Source organism: Pygoscelis adeliae, unplaced genomic scaffold, assembly GCF_000699105.1.
Source record: "Pygoscelis adeliae isolate BGI_AS28 unplaced genomic scaffold, ASM69910v1 Scaffold358, whole genome shotgun sequence".
NCBI classification, from domain to species: domain Eukaryota; kingdom Metazoa; phylum Chordata; class Aves; order Sphenisciformes; family Spheniscidae; genus Pygoscelis; species Pygoscelis adeliae.
In genome coordinates this window covers 313,055-330,824 of record NW_008825429.1, presented here as the reverse complement: position 1 = coordinate 330,824, position 17,770 = coordinate 313,055, and the positions used below count along the sequence as shown (strand labels likewise).

Here is a 17,770-nt window from a genome sequence, read left to right as displayed (position 1 = left end):
AGAGGTAATTACAGTGAGCGTAGGACTTTTCACTAGCATCCTTGTCTTTCATCCACCGCTCCTGTGGACACAGCTCCTGAGTTGTCAATGGCATTTTAATGGTGAGCATTGTGCACTGACTTTTCTTATTCCTCACAGTGAAGTGGAGTCTCTTCAGGGTGCTTAAGCTTTGGAGCTGAGCTGTGGCATCCTGTCTGCTCACTAGGGCCTCCTAAATGACGTTGGGGTACCAAAGATTTTTCCTTCTCTGTCAAGTCAGCTGAGTATTTGCCGAAATAATCTCCAGTGCTACCAGAGATGTTGATCCAAGGAGGGTAGGAGGGCTGAGATGGAAAAATAAGGAGAGGAACTTTGTGACAGGAATAGGATTTGCATCTTAAGGCTGGTGATCCGCGGGTGGCCAGAGGAACCTCAGCCTGATCGAGTGTCTTGTACTCTGCACACTGCAGTGGTCTGGCCTGAGGACTGTAATGGCTAATAGATACACTCGTACAAGAACTACTTAGAAGGATTTTTAGGGCACAAGAGAAATTGTAAGCTAAAGTATGGATTTCAAACCAAGCTCCTGACATTATCTCTTAATATATTTTTTTTAATGTACTAGGTGCTAAAAGCAGGAACTTACATTCCACGCTGCTTCAACTCCTCCAGCAGGCAGGCAGCTTCGCGGATATTTTTCTCAGCCCAAATATTCCCATCTCAGTGCCATGTGGACAACAGAAGCACCAAAGCACAGGCCAGACCTGCTTGGGTGTCATCTTGGTTTCTAAGATATCAAGTTGGAAACTGATCTACATTTGGGGAGATGGATATTAAATAAAGTAATTATTGCATGTTCCAGATAAGCAGAACCCCTTGCAACCCAAAATGAGCCTCTCTCTTTCCTAAGAGGCATCTGCTCTGTTTCTTGCAGTTGTTTTGTTGCCAAAGATTGCAGCTAAGGAGCTTGCATCGTGCAGGACGTGGGAAAGAATGTGAAACAGCTCATGCTTGGCGTGGGTCACAGATAAAACATACACAAAACTAGTAGCCAGGTGTAGAGTCAGCATCCCCTCAGAGCAAGCCACATGTTTGCAGGCCAGAGCCAAGGTTGTCTCTGGCTTTGACAAGAATTTTGTTTAAGTGTATAGCTGAGGATAGACTGAGGATGGGAAAACACAGTTGCCGTTTGATGGGAGGGAGACAGAGCAGGATGCTTGGAAATTAGGGCAGGGATGGCAGCTTGTACAGAAAGGATGATGGGAACCCACTGAGTAGCAACAACACAGCAAGGGAGTGAACTAGGTGATTGCTCTTGTTTCCAGCGCTAGGGCAGCAACGCTCAGTAGATATTAGCAGCCAGTCTGTGGAGCCTGTGCATCTCTGGCAGACTGTGTCCCTGTAATGTCTGTAAGATCTGGGTGGGTGGGTGTTTCCAGCCATGCGGTGGGAAAGATCTGCATGCTATTCTGAGTTCCTCCAGGTGTCCGACCTTCCAGCCAGTCCTCCTTCTGCCTGTCCTGTTACTCTGTATTTCAGCCTGTTTGCATCTGCAAACCTCAGCAAGTTGTGGCTGGTAGCTCCTGGCAGTGTCCTGGTGACATTTTTCCTACTCTGTTCCTTGAGAAGTAAGGCTATGTTTTATGTCTCAGCGTGACGCACTTGGGATTAATGAAGCATAAGGAAATGATCTGTGAATGTGCTTTTATAGAGAGTCTTGCTGATGAGTTCATTCCTGTCCTGCAGCAGCCACTTCTGCTTGGGATATTATTGGTGATGTAATGACTTGGTGGCGTGTTTTTGGGAGGGTGGCCTAAGAGCAAATGGTCTGTGTGCTGTGCAGCACCATGGCAGCGCAAGCTGCAACTCATGGAGGCCATGTGTTTTTGAGGCAGTGTGTGCCCCAACAATAAGGGATATTCATGTTCCCGGTGTAATTCCTTGGCCCATGGATGGTTGTTGCTGGCCTCAGATACTCTCCCAGAAAAGCTGTAGAAGCTCAGAGTTATCAGGGGAATCTATGATTAAACTAAGAGAAGTGGAAGATGCCTCCCGAGGCGTTGAATCCAGTCTCCGTTGCACATGCCATGTAATGCTAATACCATGATTCATAAACTAACCACATGCCATTTTAACAGTAATGTTTTGTTTGCTTGGCTATCCTACTGTGTAGGGCTGTTCTGGAGCCTTGGCACTCTGATGGTGAAAATAATTTCTAGGGTTGATGCCCTTCTGTGGTTACACCAGCATTGGTCTGTAAATTGATTAACTCTTCTGCGTGCAATAGGAATTGCATTTGTCTTTCTTTACTGGAAATACATCAATTCACTGGATAGCTCCTCCTCTCGTTTCCAGATGGTAACTCCCTGCCCTTGTAGTCTAAGTGCATGTCTTTGCATAGTTTACTGCTGATTTTCATCACCCCATTCTTGTTGCCCAGGTACACAAGGTTGTCCAGTCCTTCCTCCATAATAGTCCCATCCTTCCCTGTGTCAGCAGTGCTTCTTAACTGGGTTTCCGAGTAGCACTCGCTTCCTTTGTGCCAAAGTCACCACTAAAAATTTTTAATAAGGTTTGTCCTCTTTTCTACTTTCTGACTCTTGAGAGGTATCTTAGCAAAGAACAAGTTATCTAGGCAGTCAGCTGAACTCAGATTTTCTTTTAACCTGTTCTCTGTCCTCTTTCTCCCTTTTACGGTCACTTCAAGCTGAGTGCTTTCACACCTGATTCCTCAGAGGAGGTGGAGAGTGGTGCTGGTGGAGAGCAACAGCATGTCTTGTCTCCTTGAGGAGTTTGTCCGTTTAGCAGTAAGAGATTAGGAAGAGCTTGCTCATCCCCTTATTCTGGAAACCCTGTGTTTTCAGAGGTGGTTTTCAATGAGCCATGTGGTTAGCTTTCTCGCAGGTGAGGCCCGCTGTATTACATCTTGCTGGGCAGGGCCTGGCTGTCTGCGCTGGAGCTGAGGCACCCGGAGGTGCTGGCTGGGAGGGACACAGCATTCGGGAGACAGGGCTGGGAGCACGGGCTCCTTGGGGAAGTGCTGGTTGTGCCTGCTTCCAGCTCAGACACCTCTTGCTGTTTCCAGGAGAGAGATTTATCCAATTACATCTTTTTTAGTTTCTGGAGCAATGGGATGCTTTTACAGTGAGTGTCTGTTGCAATTTCTAAGTTACTTAGCTTTGTATCCCATCCAATTCCACCCCTTGTAATTTGTGTTTTTTCTGCAGAAATCGGTGGTCTTTCCTGTGAGCGTTCTGCTGTGTGCGGCCCTGTGGCTGTCCACTGAGCCCCAGCACTGGCCATGTCTCCAGATAAGAGATGGAGGGCCAAAATAGTCACGAGGGATCACTTAGCGTAGTTCATCCCATCCTTCCTGCCACCACCTTCCCCGTCATACCGGAGGGAATGCATCAGCCAGAGATGCAATAGCAAACACTGATCAATTAGAGCCGCAGGCTCATTGGAGCTTGGGAAGGATTTGGCCAGGAGCTGGACTAAGATACCAGGGAGCCAGTCCCTCCTGCCATGAGCTGTAGCTTTGATCACGATTGCAGTGTGGGGGGAAAGAAATGAATTGTCATCAGCAGCCAAGCGTCTGCTATTCTGGTCCTGTTTTGTTCTGCCCACATTTTCTCAATTGCCTTCTCCTGAAGCCTCACGTTAGTAGGAAAGTGAGTAGAATTTTTGAATGACTTGCTTTGATAGAAATACAGGTAATCCAGCCAGAATGCTTCATGCTGACATAATGGAACTTGGGTTTTCAATCCTACATGAGTTTAAAAAATGAATCTGCGAGGTCCAAATTGCCTCGGGAAAGCAAGTTTCAGCCCTCACGTTCCAGGCTCACTTGGAAAGCCTCTGTCTTCAAATTTCTCTTTAAAAGTACAAACCAAGAGGAGGCTGATGCACAGGGCCCGATCACAGCATGCTGCATTTGCCGGTGACTGGGGAAGGCAGCTGCCTCCTGACCCTCCACATCTCTTTTCCCTCAACGCGTTGGTTGTGATACGGAGATGGAAGTTGGAAGCTGTTTTCTTTTAGGGGCAGGGAAAGACCTGAAGTTGTCTTCAGGTATCAAGTAACTGTGACGAATCTGCAGGATCAGGTAACTGTGTTTACAGGGCCTCCTTCAGTGGCTCCTGGATCTCCAGGCCTGTTCACAAGTGTGGAGCCACATGTATTACTAGCACAGAGTTTAACTGAAGCATAAGTTTTAACATTACCAGATTCAGAGCTCCTGTTCCCATGTCTCATGACAAGTACAAGATGATTTGACTGGAATTGAAAAGCAAATTCAAATGCTTTCTCGCTCAGTGTGTTGAGTAGGAGCTCAGGAGTCACCAGGTATCACTGATGGAAAAAAAAGTAGCAGCATAATTAAAAAAGAGAATGGGCATTTTATAAGGCCAAACTGTCCAGTTGTTGTGGTGAATGTGTGCTTCATGTGTAATATAAAACCTTCTCCGGGATTTGCCTGTTAGGAGTGAGAAAGCAGTCCACTTGAGAAGGGCTGTGCCACATCAGCTGTGCCGGGGACGCATGGGGGTGCTGTGGGGAAGGGATGTGGGGTTGCCTGGTGTAGGGAGCCTGCGGAAAGGGCCAGGCCATGAGCTGCTGAGGGCCGGGCTGTAGGAAAGTCCTGGCGTGGCAAGGTGTTGCAGTAGGGTTAGCACAGAGGAATGTTTTTGTTGAGCCCATTTCTGTTATTTTTCAGGAATCATTCACCAGATGAAAGGCGACTATGACACTGCGCTGCGGCTGCATAAGACACATCTGTCCATAGCTCAGGAGCTAAGCGATTACGCAGCCCAGGGCCGGGCCTATGGCAACATGGGCAACGCTTACAATGCTCTCGGCATGTATGACCAGGCTGTCAAGTACCATCGGCAGGAGCTGCAGATTTCTATGGAAGTAAATGACCGTGCCTCTCAGGCATCTACACACGGGAACTTAGCAGTCGCCTATCAAGCACTGGGTGCCCATGACCGTGCTCTGCAGCACTACCAAAATCATCTCAACATTGCCCGGGAGCTGCGAGACATCCAGAGTGAAGCACGGGCCCTCAGCAATTTGGGCAATTTCCACTGTTCACGAGGAGAGTACGTGCAGGCAGCCCCTTATTACGAGCAGTACCTGCGCTTGTCCCCAGAGCTGCAGGACATGGAAGGGGAGGGGAAAGTTTGCCATAACCTTGGCTATGCCCATTACTGCCTTGGGAACTACGAGGAAGCTGTTAAGTACTATGAACAGGATCTTGCCTTAGCAAAGGACCTTCATGACAAGCTGAGCCAAGCCAAAGCCTATTGCAACCTGGGCCTGGCCTTCAAAGCCTTGATGGACTTCAGCAAAGCAGAAGAGTGTCAAAAGTACCTGTTGTCCCTGGCCCAGTCTCTGAACAATTCCCAGGCCAAATTCCGAGCTCTGGGGAACTTAGGGGATATTTTTGTCTGTAAAAAAGACGTAAATGGTGCAATAAAATTTTATGAGCAGCAATTGAGCTTAGCCCATCATGTTAAAGACAGGAGACTGGAAGCCAGTGCCTATGCAGCCTTGGGCTCTGCATACAGAATGATACAGAAGTGTGACAAGGCTTTAGGTTACCACACGCAGGAGCTGGAGGTGTACCAGGAGCTGGGAGATATGCCAGGCGAATGCAGAGCACATGGTCACCTTGCTGCAGTGTATATGTCACTTGGGAAGTACACCATGGCCTTCAAGTGTTACGAAGAACAGCTGGAGCTTGGACAGAAGCTGAAGGACCCCAGCATAGAAGCCCAAGTCTATGGTAACATGGGCATTACCAAGATGAACATGAATGTCATGGAGGAAGCTATTGGCTACTTTGAACAGCAGCTGGCCATGCTGCAGCAGCTCAGTGGAAATGAATCTGTGTTAGATCGGGGCCGAGCATATGGGAACCTGGGAGATTGTTATGAGGCTCTGGGAGATTTTGAGGAAGCTATAAAGTATTATGAACAGTACCTGTCTGTGGCTCAGAGCTTGAACCGTATGCAAGATCAGGCGAAGGCCTACCGGGGCTTGGGCAGTGGGCACAGGTAAGGAGCACTGCATATGTATTCTAATGACAGAGAGTGAAGTACAAGTACAAATGGATGCATTGTGTTACTGATGGGGTGTGTTTGCGTAGCCATTGTACACATGCACGGGGATGTGGCGTAGGAGCGAGTAACAGAGCCCTCTGGGTGCTGAGGGCTGTGCTACTGCCTCAAATAATGGAGCTGATGTTGCTCTGCCCGGAGAGGAAAAGTTGGTAGGGTGGCAGAAGAAGGAGGTTGATTCAAAGGTGCCAGGGATGTCTCCTGGGAGGAGCGTTTGTCTCTGCCTGAAAGGTTTGAGCTGGCTTCTAGAGGAAATGACAAAACATCTTCTTTCAAGAAAGTACTGGCAAAATAAATGCTGTTGTTTTCTTCCCTTGTAGGGCTATGGGAAGTTTGCAGCAGGCTCTGGTGTGCTTTGAGAAGAGGCTTGTGGTGGCACATGAGCTGGGGGAGGCATTTAACAAAGCCCAGGCCTATGGGGAGCTGGGGAGCCTGCACAGCCAGCTGGGGAACTATGAACAAGCCATTTCTTGCCTGGAGCGCCAGCTGAACATTGCTCGAGAGATGAAGGACCGAGCTCTGGAGAGCGATGCTGCCTGCGGCCTTGGTGGGGTCTACCAGCAGATGGGAGAGTATGACACAGCCCTGCAGTATCACCAGCTAGACCTGCAGATTGCGGAGGAGACCAACAACCCCACTTGCCAAGGACGGGCCTACGGGAACCTGGGCCTGACCTACGAGTCCTTGGGCACCTATGAGAGAGCAGTAGTTTATCAGGAGCAGCACCTCAGCATTGCAGCACAAATGAACGACCTTGTAGCCAAAACTGTGTCTTACAGCAGTCTGGGGAGGACTCATCATGCCTTGCAGAACTACTCTCAGGCTGTGATGTACCTGCAGGAAGGTAAGAGGCTGAGTTATGCAACACAGCATGTAGTGGTAGGTGCAGGGGGATAGGTGGGAGGCCTGAATATATGGAGAGAAGTGAGGTCCTGTGAGCGTGGGACTAAGAGGATGTGTTTGACAGTGGCCTTTGATGCAAAAGCTCTTGCAGACATCCATAGCTACTGTTGAGCATTCAAGTGAGTAGCTGTCCAAGCAGGGTGTTATGGTCAGCGCGCCATGTCAGTCAGAGCCTTCCTGGCATCCTCCAGACAAAGCACTGCAAAATGGTCTCTGCCTTCCTGGGGGAGTCTCAGCTAGCTCTGAACTTGAATCCACGCTGCACCTGTCAGAGTCTCTTTATAAAGCTCATTTGTGCCTAGGCCCAGAAGGTGTAAACCTTCTCTGTAAATAGCATTGCATACCAGGAACTGGCTCTGGGAGAACCACATCAGGTCATGATGCATCTCTCTGATCCTGAGAGCAGGTCTCAAACTGACGTGTGCCTTGCTGATAGCCACCTGGCTTTTGCTTCTGCATTCAAGGGGGATTGAGACCAGGTGGGTGAGTGTCCTCTAAGCTGTGAGTGAAAACAAGTTGTGTTTGATAGGGAGGTGAGAGAGGTTCTGCCCTCAGTGTCCGGAAGCCATCTGCTGCTGCTGAATGCTGGGGCCAGCGCTGGCTTGTGAGTTGTTCTGCTGCAAGGGATTCCAGCATGCAAGCAGCATCTGTTCAAGGTGATGGCTCTCTGATGGAGGAGATGAGCAGCATAGCTGGAGTATATGGAGCTGGAAGCCGAAAGATTAATTACATCAGTTAGTCTGGTTTTCCTGAAACTGACCTTGGCAGGATTCCAGCATGCTGAGGGAATTCAATTAAGTTGAGAGGGAGAAATTAAATACAGCTCCTTCTCCTGGTGTGACTAAGAATTCCTGAAAAGCCTGCAAATGCTAGCTGCTGCTGAGCTGCATAGTCGTGGCCAGGGCCCCCGCTCTCCAGTCTGTGAGAAATCTGAGATGCCTAGGAAGAGGCGTCCCTGTTGTCAGCAGGGCTCACGGAGGCAAGAGGTTTGGAGTGTGGTGGAAGGGAGGACGACACAGAAGGTGCTGCTGGAAGTAAAACGAGCTCCAGGTTATTCATGCCAGGACCCTACCCTCTGCTCTGCGTCAGTACATAAACTATGTGGAGCCTGCCAGAAGGCTGGGGAGAGCTGGTGAGAAACAAGCCAGTAATGTGGCAAGAGGTGTCTTTTCTGGCAGTGTTTGACAGCTCGGTGTGATTTTGTTTGTCTGTGTGGCTTTTAAGGTTTAAAAGTCGAACTTCCTGATAGGGGCTTACTGAGTGTCTCAGGGGACTGCACCTTAACCTCACTTAGGGAGGTCTTGGTCCATGGAAATGTCTGTCTTGCTGAGGTACCTCTCACGCTGGTGCCGATTCAAGTGTCGGCACCAGCTGCCCGGCACTGGCACCGCCCTGCTCGGCGTCCCACTGCTTGGCAGCTCTGTGGCTGTCTCTGTCTGCCACAGGAGCCCTGGAGGCCCCGGGCCCACCTGAGCCGACAGCCTGCCAGGCTGCTGAGGCAGAAGAGGTATTCCACCCGGCTGCTGAAGCCCCATCTCTCCTTTGGCCCTCTCTCACTCTGACTCCTTTTCAGGACTGAGGCTGGCAGAGCAGCTGGGACGCAGAGAAGATGAAGCCAAAATCCGCCATGGCCTCGGCCTCTCCCTCTGGGCGAGTGGGAACCTGGAGGAGTCTCAGCACCAGGTATACCGTGGTCTGCCTCATGCTGGCAGGCTTGTGTCCTCTGAGCCCATTGGGTCATTCCTGTCCTCAGAGGAGGAAATGTGTCTGGTGCATCCTGGGGAGGGTGTGTAATGCACTGAGCTGACTCGGCCTGTGTGCCTTCCTGCTCCATCCTAAGTCACCTCCCCTCTGCCAGGGATGTCACCATTCTGAGGGGCTGTCTGAGGCAGACCTCCCCTGCCTGAGGGTATGTTGGCTCTGGATCTTCCTGCTCTCCCAGCCAGTGCTTTGTGCTGTGTCTGTAAGGACTTCTGTAAGGAAGTCACCGTGGCTATTTTCCCTCCCAGCTGTACCGGGCCTCGGCACTGTTTGAAACCATCCGACATGAGGTGCAGCTGAGCACAGATTACAAGCTGTCACTCTTCGACCTGCAGACATCCTCCTATCAGGCCCTGCAGCGAGTACTTGTCAGTCTTGGTAAGAGATGCCATCATATGCTGAGTCTGAACTCCAAGCTCATGCCAAGTTCACACATCTGAAGTTGCGGGGAGGCAGTTCATGATACATCCTTCACTCATCTGTCCGATGCAGCACAGTGTTTCTTTGCCAGGACAGAAATAAGGGTCTCTTGCTTTGGGTTTCAGGCACCTTTGGATCATCTTTCTTGCTTCGTCCATTCATTTGCCTTTCTGTGGCTTGTTTTCCCATACATCGTGATATTGCCTGCAGCCAAGATGGTCTATGGGACTGTATTTCAGCACAGAGACTGCTCTTTCCAGAAATAAGTGCTGTGACCCTGCTTCCCCAGGTTTTAGTTCGGGTTGGGGTAGCATCTGTCCCTGTTCCCACACACTGCACTGCAGACCACGTTGGTGTCAGGTCTGAGAGATGGCTTTGTCTTTTCAGGTCACCATGATGAAGCTTTGGCAGTAGCAGAGAGAGGACGAACAAGGGCATTCGCTGACCTGCTCGTGGAACGCCAGACTGGGCAGCAGGACTCTGACCCCTATTCTCCAGTGACCATTGACCAGGTCCTGGAGACAGTGAATGGCCAGAGGGGACTTGTTCTCTACTACTCACTGGCTGCAGGTTATCTGTACAGCTGGCTGCTGGCTCCTGGGACAGGTGAGGTCCTTTTTGGAGATGAGAGCCTGTGAACAAGCCTTACAAAGGGAGAGTATTACCATTTGTAGCTAGGAATGAATCTGGGACCAGAATGAACGTATGAGGGAATCCTTTCCATCTAGTACCATAGAGCTGAATAGACTAAAAAGTGTGGCATAGCCACAGCAATAATGACATAGAAGTGCTTATTCAGGGCTTTGATGTTCACCTGGAGGTGGAAATGTTTCACGTGTTTAATATTTACATTTTTCAACCTCCAGTCTGTATGTATTTCCCACAAGGCAGAGCAGAGCAGTAATGAGATTCCAAGTATGTTGGCTCTGTGAGAATCTTCTATGCATAAGAATCCCTACTTTAATTACATTTCTGTGCTTTATCCTTCCAAAAGCTTTTGACATTTATTCACTGAAGTGGATTGCAGAAAACAGAAGGGCGTCCCCACTTCCTGATATGCCATTGAACTGCCTGATCCTCTGAATTCTCCTCATATGAATGTGGAAACACTTATCACAAAGGAGCAAGGAGGATTAATTTGAAGAGGATTGCTTTTTGCAGACAGCTGTTGTTCATTATCTAATAAAGCGATGACTGTAAATTTTCATGAGTTTTTTCTGGATATAATTTAATAATTGCAGCCCTTCACCATGACAAAGCTAAAGAGATAAAAAGCACTATTTAGATTGCAGCAGAAATGCTTCAGGAAGGGAAGCAAACATTCACACATGCCTGACTTCAGATGGGATGACAATGATTGGAAGATATGCTTTTTGGGGGTGTTTTGCAATGTTGCATGTGTAAGTGTAAGATGGTGGTGTCCTGCTATGCATCCACTCACTAATTCACTCTTCAGGCCTGTAGTTTGCACAATAAAATGTCGATGATTCTATAGTATTAATATCAACCTGAGCTTACTAAACTTGTATGGATCAGAAGTGTAGGGTTTGCCACTGGGCTTCATGACCAGGCTCCTCCTTGCCCAAACTGGGTCTTGTAGAAAAGCAGTTGCGCTCTTCAAGTATATAGGTTTGTGACTGCCTCCTTGAAGGCACTGTCAGACGTTGGGAAGGAGAGGGACTGTGGTGTTTCCACTTGAGCAGCTTTGCTAGGGAGCTGTTCAGTAATGATTCCAGCCCAGCCACGGTGACCTCTTCTTGTTTCGTTAGAGCTGATGGAGAGAGTAGCTTCAGTGGCAGCCCAGGATCCTCATTATCCCACTGAGATGGTACCCTTAGAACCTCTGCACTGATTCTGTATTTGCTGCTGTTGCTGCAGAAGGAGTTGCTTTATTCTTTATTCCTTCACTCTTCTTAACTGGTTTAATAATTTATGCTGTCAAGGCAAGCAGGGCATCCAGAGCAGCCTTTTGCTGTTGATCACAGGCTGTAGAATTAATTATATCAGGAAGGATATGCCAGTCTGAGTGGAGGAAGGTTTTATGTGCAGTAATAGTTGAATTCTTAACAAAACAGTGAGTGTCCTTTATCTGGTTTACCCATTGTGAAATGCTATCTTTTAATATTTTACTCTGCATTAATCCATCTTTTTCTTTCTTTGTATATAATGTATTTTCATGCATATGAGTGAAATGAAAAATCTTTGTGAGGAGGTTCTGCTGTAGTAATAACACTTTTGTTACGCATTTGAGCCCTGTGTGTTCAATTTATGCGATCAGAGGCTATTAATAGGTATTTTTCATGTGTATCTATTGAAATGCGAATTACTCTGGTAGGTGCTTGTATGAAAGGTCTGTTTTATAATTTATATGAGTCTGCTCAATAACAAATAGCATTCTGAGCATCTCATAAAAGCACCGCTCTGCCTTCGTACTTTTGAGCCATCATCTGCAAAGTACAAAAGCAGATTTTAAAAGTAAGACTGTAATACAGAATGCTGGAAAAGCCCTGTGGAGACATGGCATGGAATGCTTTGCCCCAGTTGTACTGGAAATGCCAAATGCTACAGGCTGTGCCACCTTCCTAGACAGTTGCTGGCAGCACTCTTCCTGTCCTGCGGAAATAACCTTGTGATTCTGGTGCCCTGCAGGAATTCTGAAATTTCATGAGTATTATCTGGGTGACAATCTGACAGAAAATGCTGGGGAATTCCATGAAGCCAACAGTGTGACCCTGCAAACAATAACAAACTCCGCATTGGAACAGTACATCTCAAGCGTGCGGGAGGCTCTGGGTGTGGATTCCTACTATACCCGGTAAGTTGGGGAGGGGGGTCTAACATCCTGGTTCCTGCTCTTCCACCTGAAAGCAATTTGTAACAGTCAGGGCTGAGCTAATCGGCCAAGAAGTCTGAGAACTGAGAGTCAGAGTAGGGGCAAATTTTCACTGCAGCAACAAAAAAATTGCTTTATTTTTGTATCCATGGCTATTTTTCTGCCAAGTAACTCTATACGCACGTGCAAATAAGGTTTGAACACATAGGCTGGGTAATGAATCTGTAGATTGGATGAGGAGGCAGATGCCATGTCTGACTCTATATGGGCAGATTCCATCCTACTTACAGTTTCCAGTGTAATTAATTCCCTTTCAAAGGTTTACTTATGAAAAACTGCAAATACCGTAGGAATTCCACCCCCCACCCCCCCTTTCCAAATATTTTCCCTTGTGGCTATAGCTGAGTAAATAATTTGCAGTGAATTAATCCATCTGATGAATTTCAGCTGAGAGAAACCTTACTCCGATGCATTACTCAGATAGGTCCCACAACTATGTTTCCTCATTTTTTTTATCCTATGTATTTAGCACTAGTCAGGCTTTTTTGCTTATTTATACTCAATCTCATGATCTCTCCTGGTATTTGGTTTGATTTATTGACTGGATGAGTATGAATATAGTTTCTATGCTGATATTTGCAAGTAGTTTTGCCTGAAAAGTAGAGTTGGGGATGTCCCTATCCTCGTATGTTCTTTGTGAATGAAGTGTACAGGGTAAAGGACGTGGTGACAGTTTAGCTTGCTGTTACAAGTGAAGCTTGCTATGTACTCATAAATTGCTTTACTTTGAGTGGGTTAGTAACACACTGCAGTTTGCTGGTCTAGTTTACTACTAGTGCAAAGGGGGCCTACATGTATGTGTTGGCTGATTTGTTAACCAGCCCCCAAAACTGGTGTGAGTGGAGACACTGGCTCTCCTAGGTTATACCATGTTTTAGTCTTTTTTTTTAAACCGTTTTGCGTTTTTCTGCAGCACCAAGATTTATGAGCGAGTCCCCGAGGCTGTGGACAAATGTCCTCTTCCTTGCCCAGCTTTGATGGTGAAAGCACTAACAGTGCTGCCCAGCCCTCACAAGCCGTTAGCAGCCTGTGTTAGAGGCTACCACGCTGCAGATCGCTCTCTGTGCGCGACCCGCAGTCTGCAGGGACAGCGCACACCCGAACCTGGTGTTCCAGGTAATGGTGTTGGCCAAGAAAGAGGAAATGATGGCATTGATCCTCGAATCGATTTGTGCTCAGGGTTCTGTGGGCAACTGGGAAGCTGTTCAGCTCTCCTAATTAATCCGTGTTCATCTTTTGTAATAGCTACCGTAGGCAGCAAATGCAGCTGCATAGCTGACACTGCAGTGGCATGAGTTAGAGCGTTGTTGTGCAGAAGGCAGCAGTAAAACCAAGCTGTGCTTTGTAGTCCGCTCACCAGCAGTGTCCTCGGCTTCCTGCCCTTGATGCTCACACCTTAATCTGACAGGATGGGAATTTTCCTTCAGATCGAAAGAAGAACATAACCCCAGGCCTGAAGTTTCCCATTACGTGTTTCAACTATACAGAATGGTACCAGATTTCCTAGTTGCTTTCCTCAGGGCTTGCTTCAGTCTCTCACAGACAAATTAATTCTCCCCTTGGGGTAGGGAGAACATGACACTTGGTTGTGTTGTGTCCCCAGTACCAGTAACGAAATTGGTTGCAGTCAGCTTGCTGGGTTTGAAGCTCTGAGAGGTCTGCGGACACGTGTGCTCAGCACAGAAGGCGAGTCCCTCTGTGCTTTTTCCTTCACAGGAGCATTGGATGCTGGAAGGGAGCTGGAAGCCATTAGAGGTTCTGGACTCAGGCCTGGTAGATTGCTTTTGCTATTTTCACTGATTTAAAAGTAAATTAAAGAATGTGTGTCTATGCTGGGATGCTGAATGTGTCCTGAAAGGTTTGCAAGGCAGGATGGGCTCAGGTTGTGGTGACACATTCTCTTGGTTTTACCTTTCTTGAGGGAACTGAAGAGAAAGGTCTGTCTAAGATTTCCCCACCCCCACCCCGTACCAGAAAAAATACTGGATTTGTGAAGGTTTGGGAAAAGATGACTGTCTAATAAATCGGTGGTGCACAGTGCCAGGCTTATCTTTGCTTCCCAATGCTCTGGCATTGCTAGTCCGGGGAATGCACATGCTGGGCTCCCCAGCCCGGCCTCTTGCTCCTGGAGCCTGATTCTGGGCTCGAGCCAGCTTGAAGAATTGTTTCGAAGAGCCACTGCCAAGCTGCTTAGTATGAGCACTGGGTTGTAAGTCAGGAATCAGCGCTGTGCACTTCGTGTGCGACCTCTGAGGCCTGGCCAAGCCTTGCTGCTGTTGTCCAGCTTCTCTGAGAGAGACAGCAGCTCTCCCGCCTTAGGCCACTGCGAGAGACATGAGCTGGGACAATCACAGCAATGAAATGGCATTGCCTCTCTGGCTTACCCTCTGTCAAGAGGACTGCTTCAGCCCTCTGGCGCGGGGCTGTCCACTCTGCTCTTGGGCTGGAAGCGTTTCACTTCTGTGATAACCCGCTTCTCTGGCAGGACTGTGAAGGCTTTGGGACCTCTCTAGTTTGGGTACGGGGATAGGGCTGGTGCTGCCGTGACGCTGAGCGGCAAATGGCTATGTGTGTGTATACACCTTTTCTGTGGTTCTTCAGGGAAGAGGCTGGGATGTGTTGTAAGGGGAGAGCTGGGTATGCGCAGGCTGCACTTGGGGAACACAGGCGGCGTTTCTGGGCTGTGCTGTGCAAGGGCTTAAATAGCAGAAAGTTTGAGCAGAAATAACGTGTTCCTATTCGAGTGTACAAAATGATGAAAAGCGGCCATTATTCCTGCTTGTCCAGGAACATCTGAGATAACAGAATTGTGACACTTTTAAAACTGTCAAGAAAAAAATGTGCAGAATGACACTGGCTGGGCCTAGCATGATTTCAACTCAGAGTCATTAGCCAAGAAAGCTCATTAAAATGAAAAAAAAGACCAGAAAAAATCAAGGGTCTGTATATCGGTGTACTGTTTGGAAGATTCTTGGCAGCTCGCTAAACATTTATATGCAATTTATGAATGGAATTAATTTCCCAGTAATTGTCTATAGTTGCATAATGCCTTCAGGCGTGAGCACTATTACTGGCATTATATCCAACTTCGATAGAGAACTTTGTCACTTGCACTACCAGAAAAGAGCTTGTCCAGAGCACTGCCAGCTTGAGAGGAGATCTCAGGATTTTTTGCTGTGTTTTGGGGTGGTTGGATTTTTGGGGTTTTTTTTGTTTTAACAGGATGGCTGTTGTGTCTGTCTCCTAAAAAACACAAGACCTTTTAGTGGAGATCTGCCCCAAAAACTGCCGGTTACCTGCTACATAAATTACTTGTGGGTTTCTGCAGTCCCTGGAGATTGTTTTAGACATCCCTGAAACCGTTAAAATTAACTTAATCTTGTAAGAGCTAAATAAGTTGTACAGTCCCAGAGTCTTCATGCAGTGACAAACTGAACACAGATCAAAATCTTTGAGACACTGCTTCAGAGCACTAAAACTTCACAGTCCATAACCCATGGCATTTTCTTAAGAGGTGTGGACAGCAGAATAAAAGCAGATTTGTGGCCATATTTGACCTGGCCAGGTTGCAAAGAAGGAAGAAAATAAACCTCTCTCCAAACCAAAAAAAACTAAAATGAGCCATGCATTGGTCTTCCAGACAAGAGAGTAAAGTTAATAAGAAAGAGGCGAAAGAGATGTCTGAGTTGAGACGGACAACGTGAATCTAGAAGACGACTTCACTGCCCTAGTCTCCAAGGAGGGAAGCAATGTCAGTGATCCATGTGGTTTTGCAGCTAGGAGATAGATAAAGGCATGGGGTCTGAGGTTTAATTTCTCTCCTGAGGGTTTTTGTTCTCTTGGGGTAGCTGCACAACGATTTTCTTTTCCTTTCTGGTTGTTCCGCTGCTATCTATAAACATTTTTGTAACCACAACACTGATTATCTGTAAGTGATGATACAAGACACAAAACGATTTGGAAAAATCTATACTACTATTCTGAAAACTGCTGGTGAATGTGGTGTTTGATCCTGTTTATCCAAGCACGACATTTGGAGTCTGGAAGTTCCTATGGAGGGTCACTGAGCATTTAGTATTGCCATTGGGGGAGGGCGAGCTTTAGTTATCCAGTGACACGAGGATTTGGGGATGCAGTTTGGCTAATGCAGACCTTCTAAGTGTTACTGAAATAGTGGCAGTATCTGTAACAGATTTTGAGCATGAACAGATGAGTTGTTGCTATTGGTAGCCAAAATGGTGGATCTGGCACAGTGAGCTTACAGTCAGCAATCAGGTTGGACTTACATTAGGATTCACTCTTTGTCCTGAACTCAATCTGAGCTTGCCATTTTGTGAAATTACCCGCCAATCTCACAAGGGCATTGGCAGGATTGCGGCCACTGAGTGCTGTAAACAACATGTGCTGCTGAGATGGGTATGTGCTTAACTCACAATGTTGAGACAGTTGGAAACCAGAAGTAGTGACAGCTGACTCATCTCCAGTGATCCCCACATCTGTGTGTATTGGATTTACAGTTGTCTCTCATCTGGATGCATTTTGGGTTTGTACTTTCTGAAAAGGTGCACAACCTTTTATGATTGTAAAGGTGGCTTTCTGAAGGGAAACAAATACTTTATACAGCTGACTGGATTATTCATTTCACTGTGAGCAGTAACAAACTACTTGTCAGTCTAGGGTTTTATTAAGTACTATGGGAAAGAGCAAAGGGTCTTCCAGCCAGCTGAGTACTCAAAACATAAGGGAACAGACATACACAGGGGAGTAGCTTCCTTCATATTAAAGCCCTGAGAAGCTACAAGCATGTAAGCACTGCTATCCAAATGATCATAATCATGAAATTATTGCTAACAGATAAATGGTACCTTTAAGAAATGGCCTGTCTTTGGTGGTGGTGGTGTCTAGGGTTTTTGGGTTTTTTTTACATAAAATCTGTTCTGAGACTTCTGCTTCTGTTAGCTTCAGTCACACCTTCCGAGTTACATGTTTCAAGTCTTGCTTGAAAATGAGTTGCGTGATTCCCATTAAAGGAAATGTCAAAAGTTACTCCCTCCAGCCTTCATGATTCCTGGGTTTTGCAGATGTGTTCCGGATGTTGACGCTTCATCCAGTTCTGTATTGTATGTGCATGTGGACTATGAGCTCTCTGTTTTTTCTGGGAGAATAGAGTCGCTCCCTCCAAGGTGTGAATACTGACAGGAAGGACAAGAGGGGGAAAAAAAAATCAGACTGAATTGGTTCCACCTACCCTTCTCTTAAAGCATCAAGGTTGCATGATTCAGAAGGTTACATCTATCTCCACATGTTGATGGCTGAGTCTTACCCTCTAGATATGCATATACACAATTGAGATCTGCAGTTACCCTCGTGTAATAGATCTGCAGATACTGTTTTCAGTTCTATTAACCATTTGTCACCACAGATTCTCCTCTTGGTGAAGGGAATCCTTCAGTCTTTAGGTTCTGGGATGAGTTTTGTAATTTACTGTGATGTCAGCTTCCTCCGCTCTTTGTGGTGATGGTAGTGGTATGTTTTTGGTTAAGGATTCTGGGTTTAATGCATGTCTCTGAGATCATTGGGCTGGTGTGGTATGATCACAGGCAGAAGCTCTTTCCCCACTTCAAAATTATATGCAGGGAATTAAACAAATCTTGTCTGTTCCGTGTGGGTGAACGTCATGTTCTGCTTTGAAACT

At 47.1% G+C, this 17,770-nt stretch overlaps 1 protein-coding gene across 1 annotated transcript in view; it reads left to right on the top strand.

The window, feature by feature from the left end:
• Positions 1-17,770, top strand: part of TTC28 (tetratricopeptide repeat domain 28) — a 185,672-nt gene that overhangs the window by 138,460 nt on the left and 29,442 nt on the right. The window contains exons 7-12 of the mRNA XM_009330830.1: positions 4,694-6,035; positions 6,419-6,942; positions 8,575-8,684; positions 9,011-9,140; positions 9,570-9,788; positions 11,832-11,997. Coding sequence (XP_009329105.1) covers positions 4,694-6,035; positions 6,419-6,942; positions 8,575-8,684; positions 9,011-9,140; positions 9,570-9,788; positions 11,832-11,997 — 2,491 coding nt within the window. The remainder of the gene's footprint in view (positions 1-4,693; positions 6,036-6,418; positions 6,943-8,574; positions 8,685-9,010; positions 9,141-9,569; positions 9,789-11,831; positions 11,998-17,770) is intronic.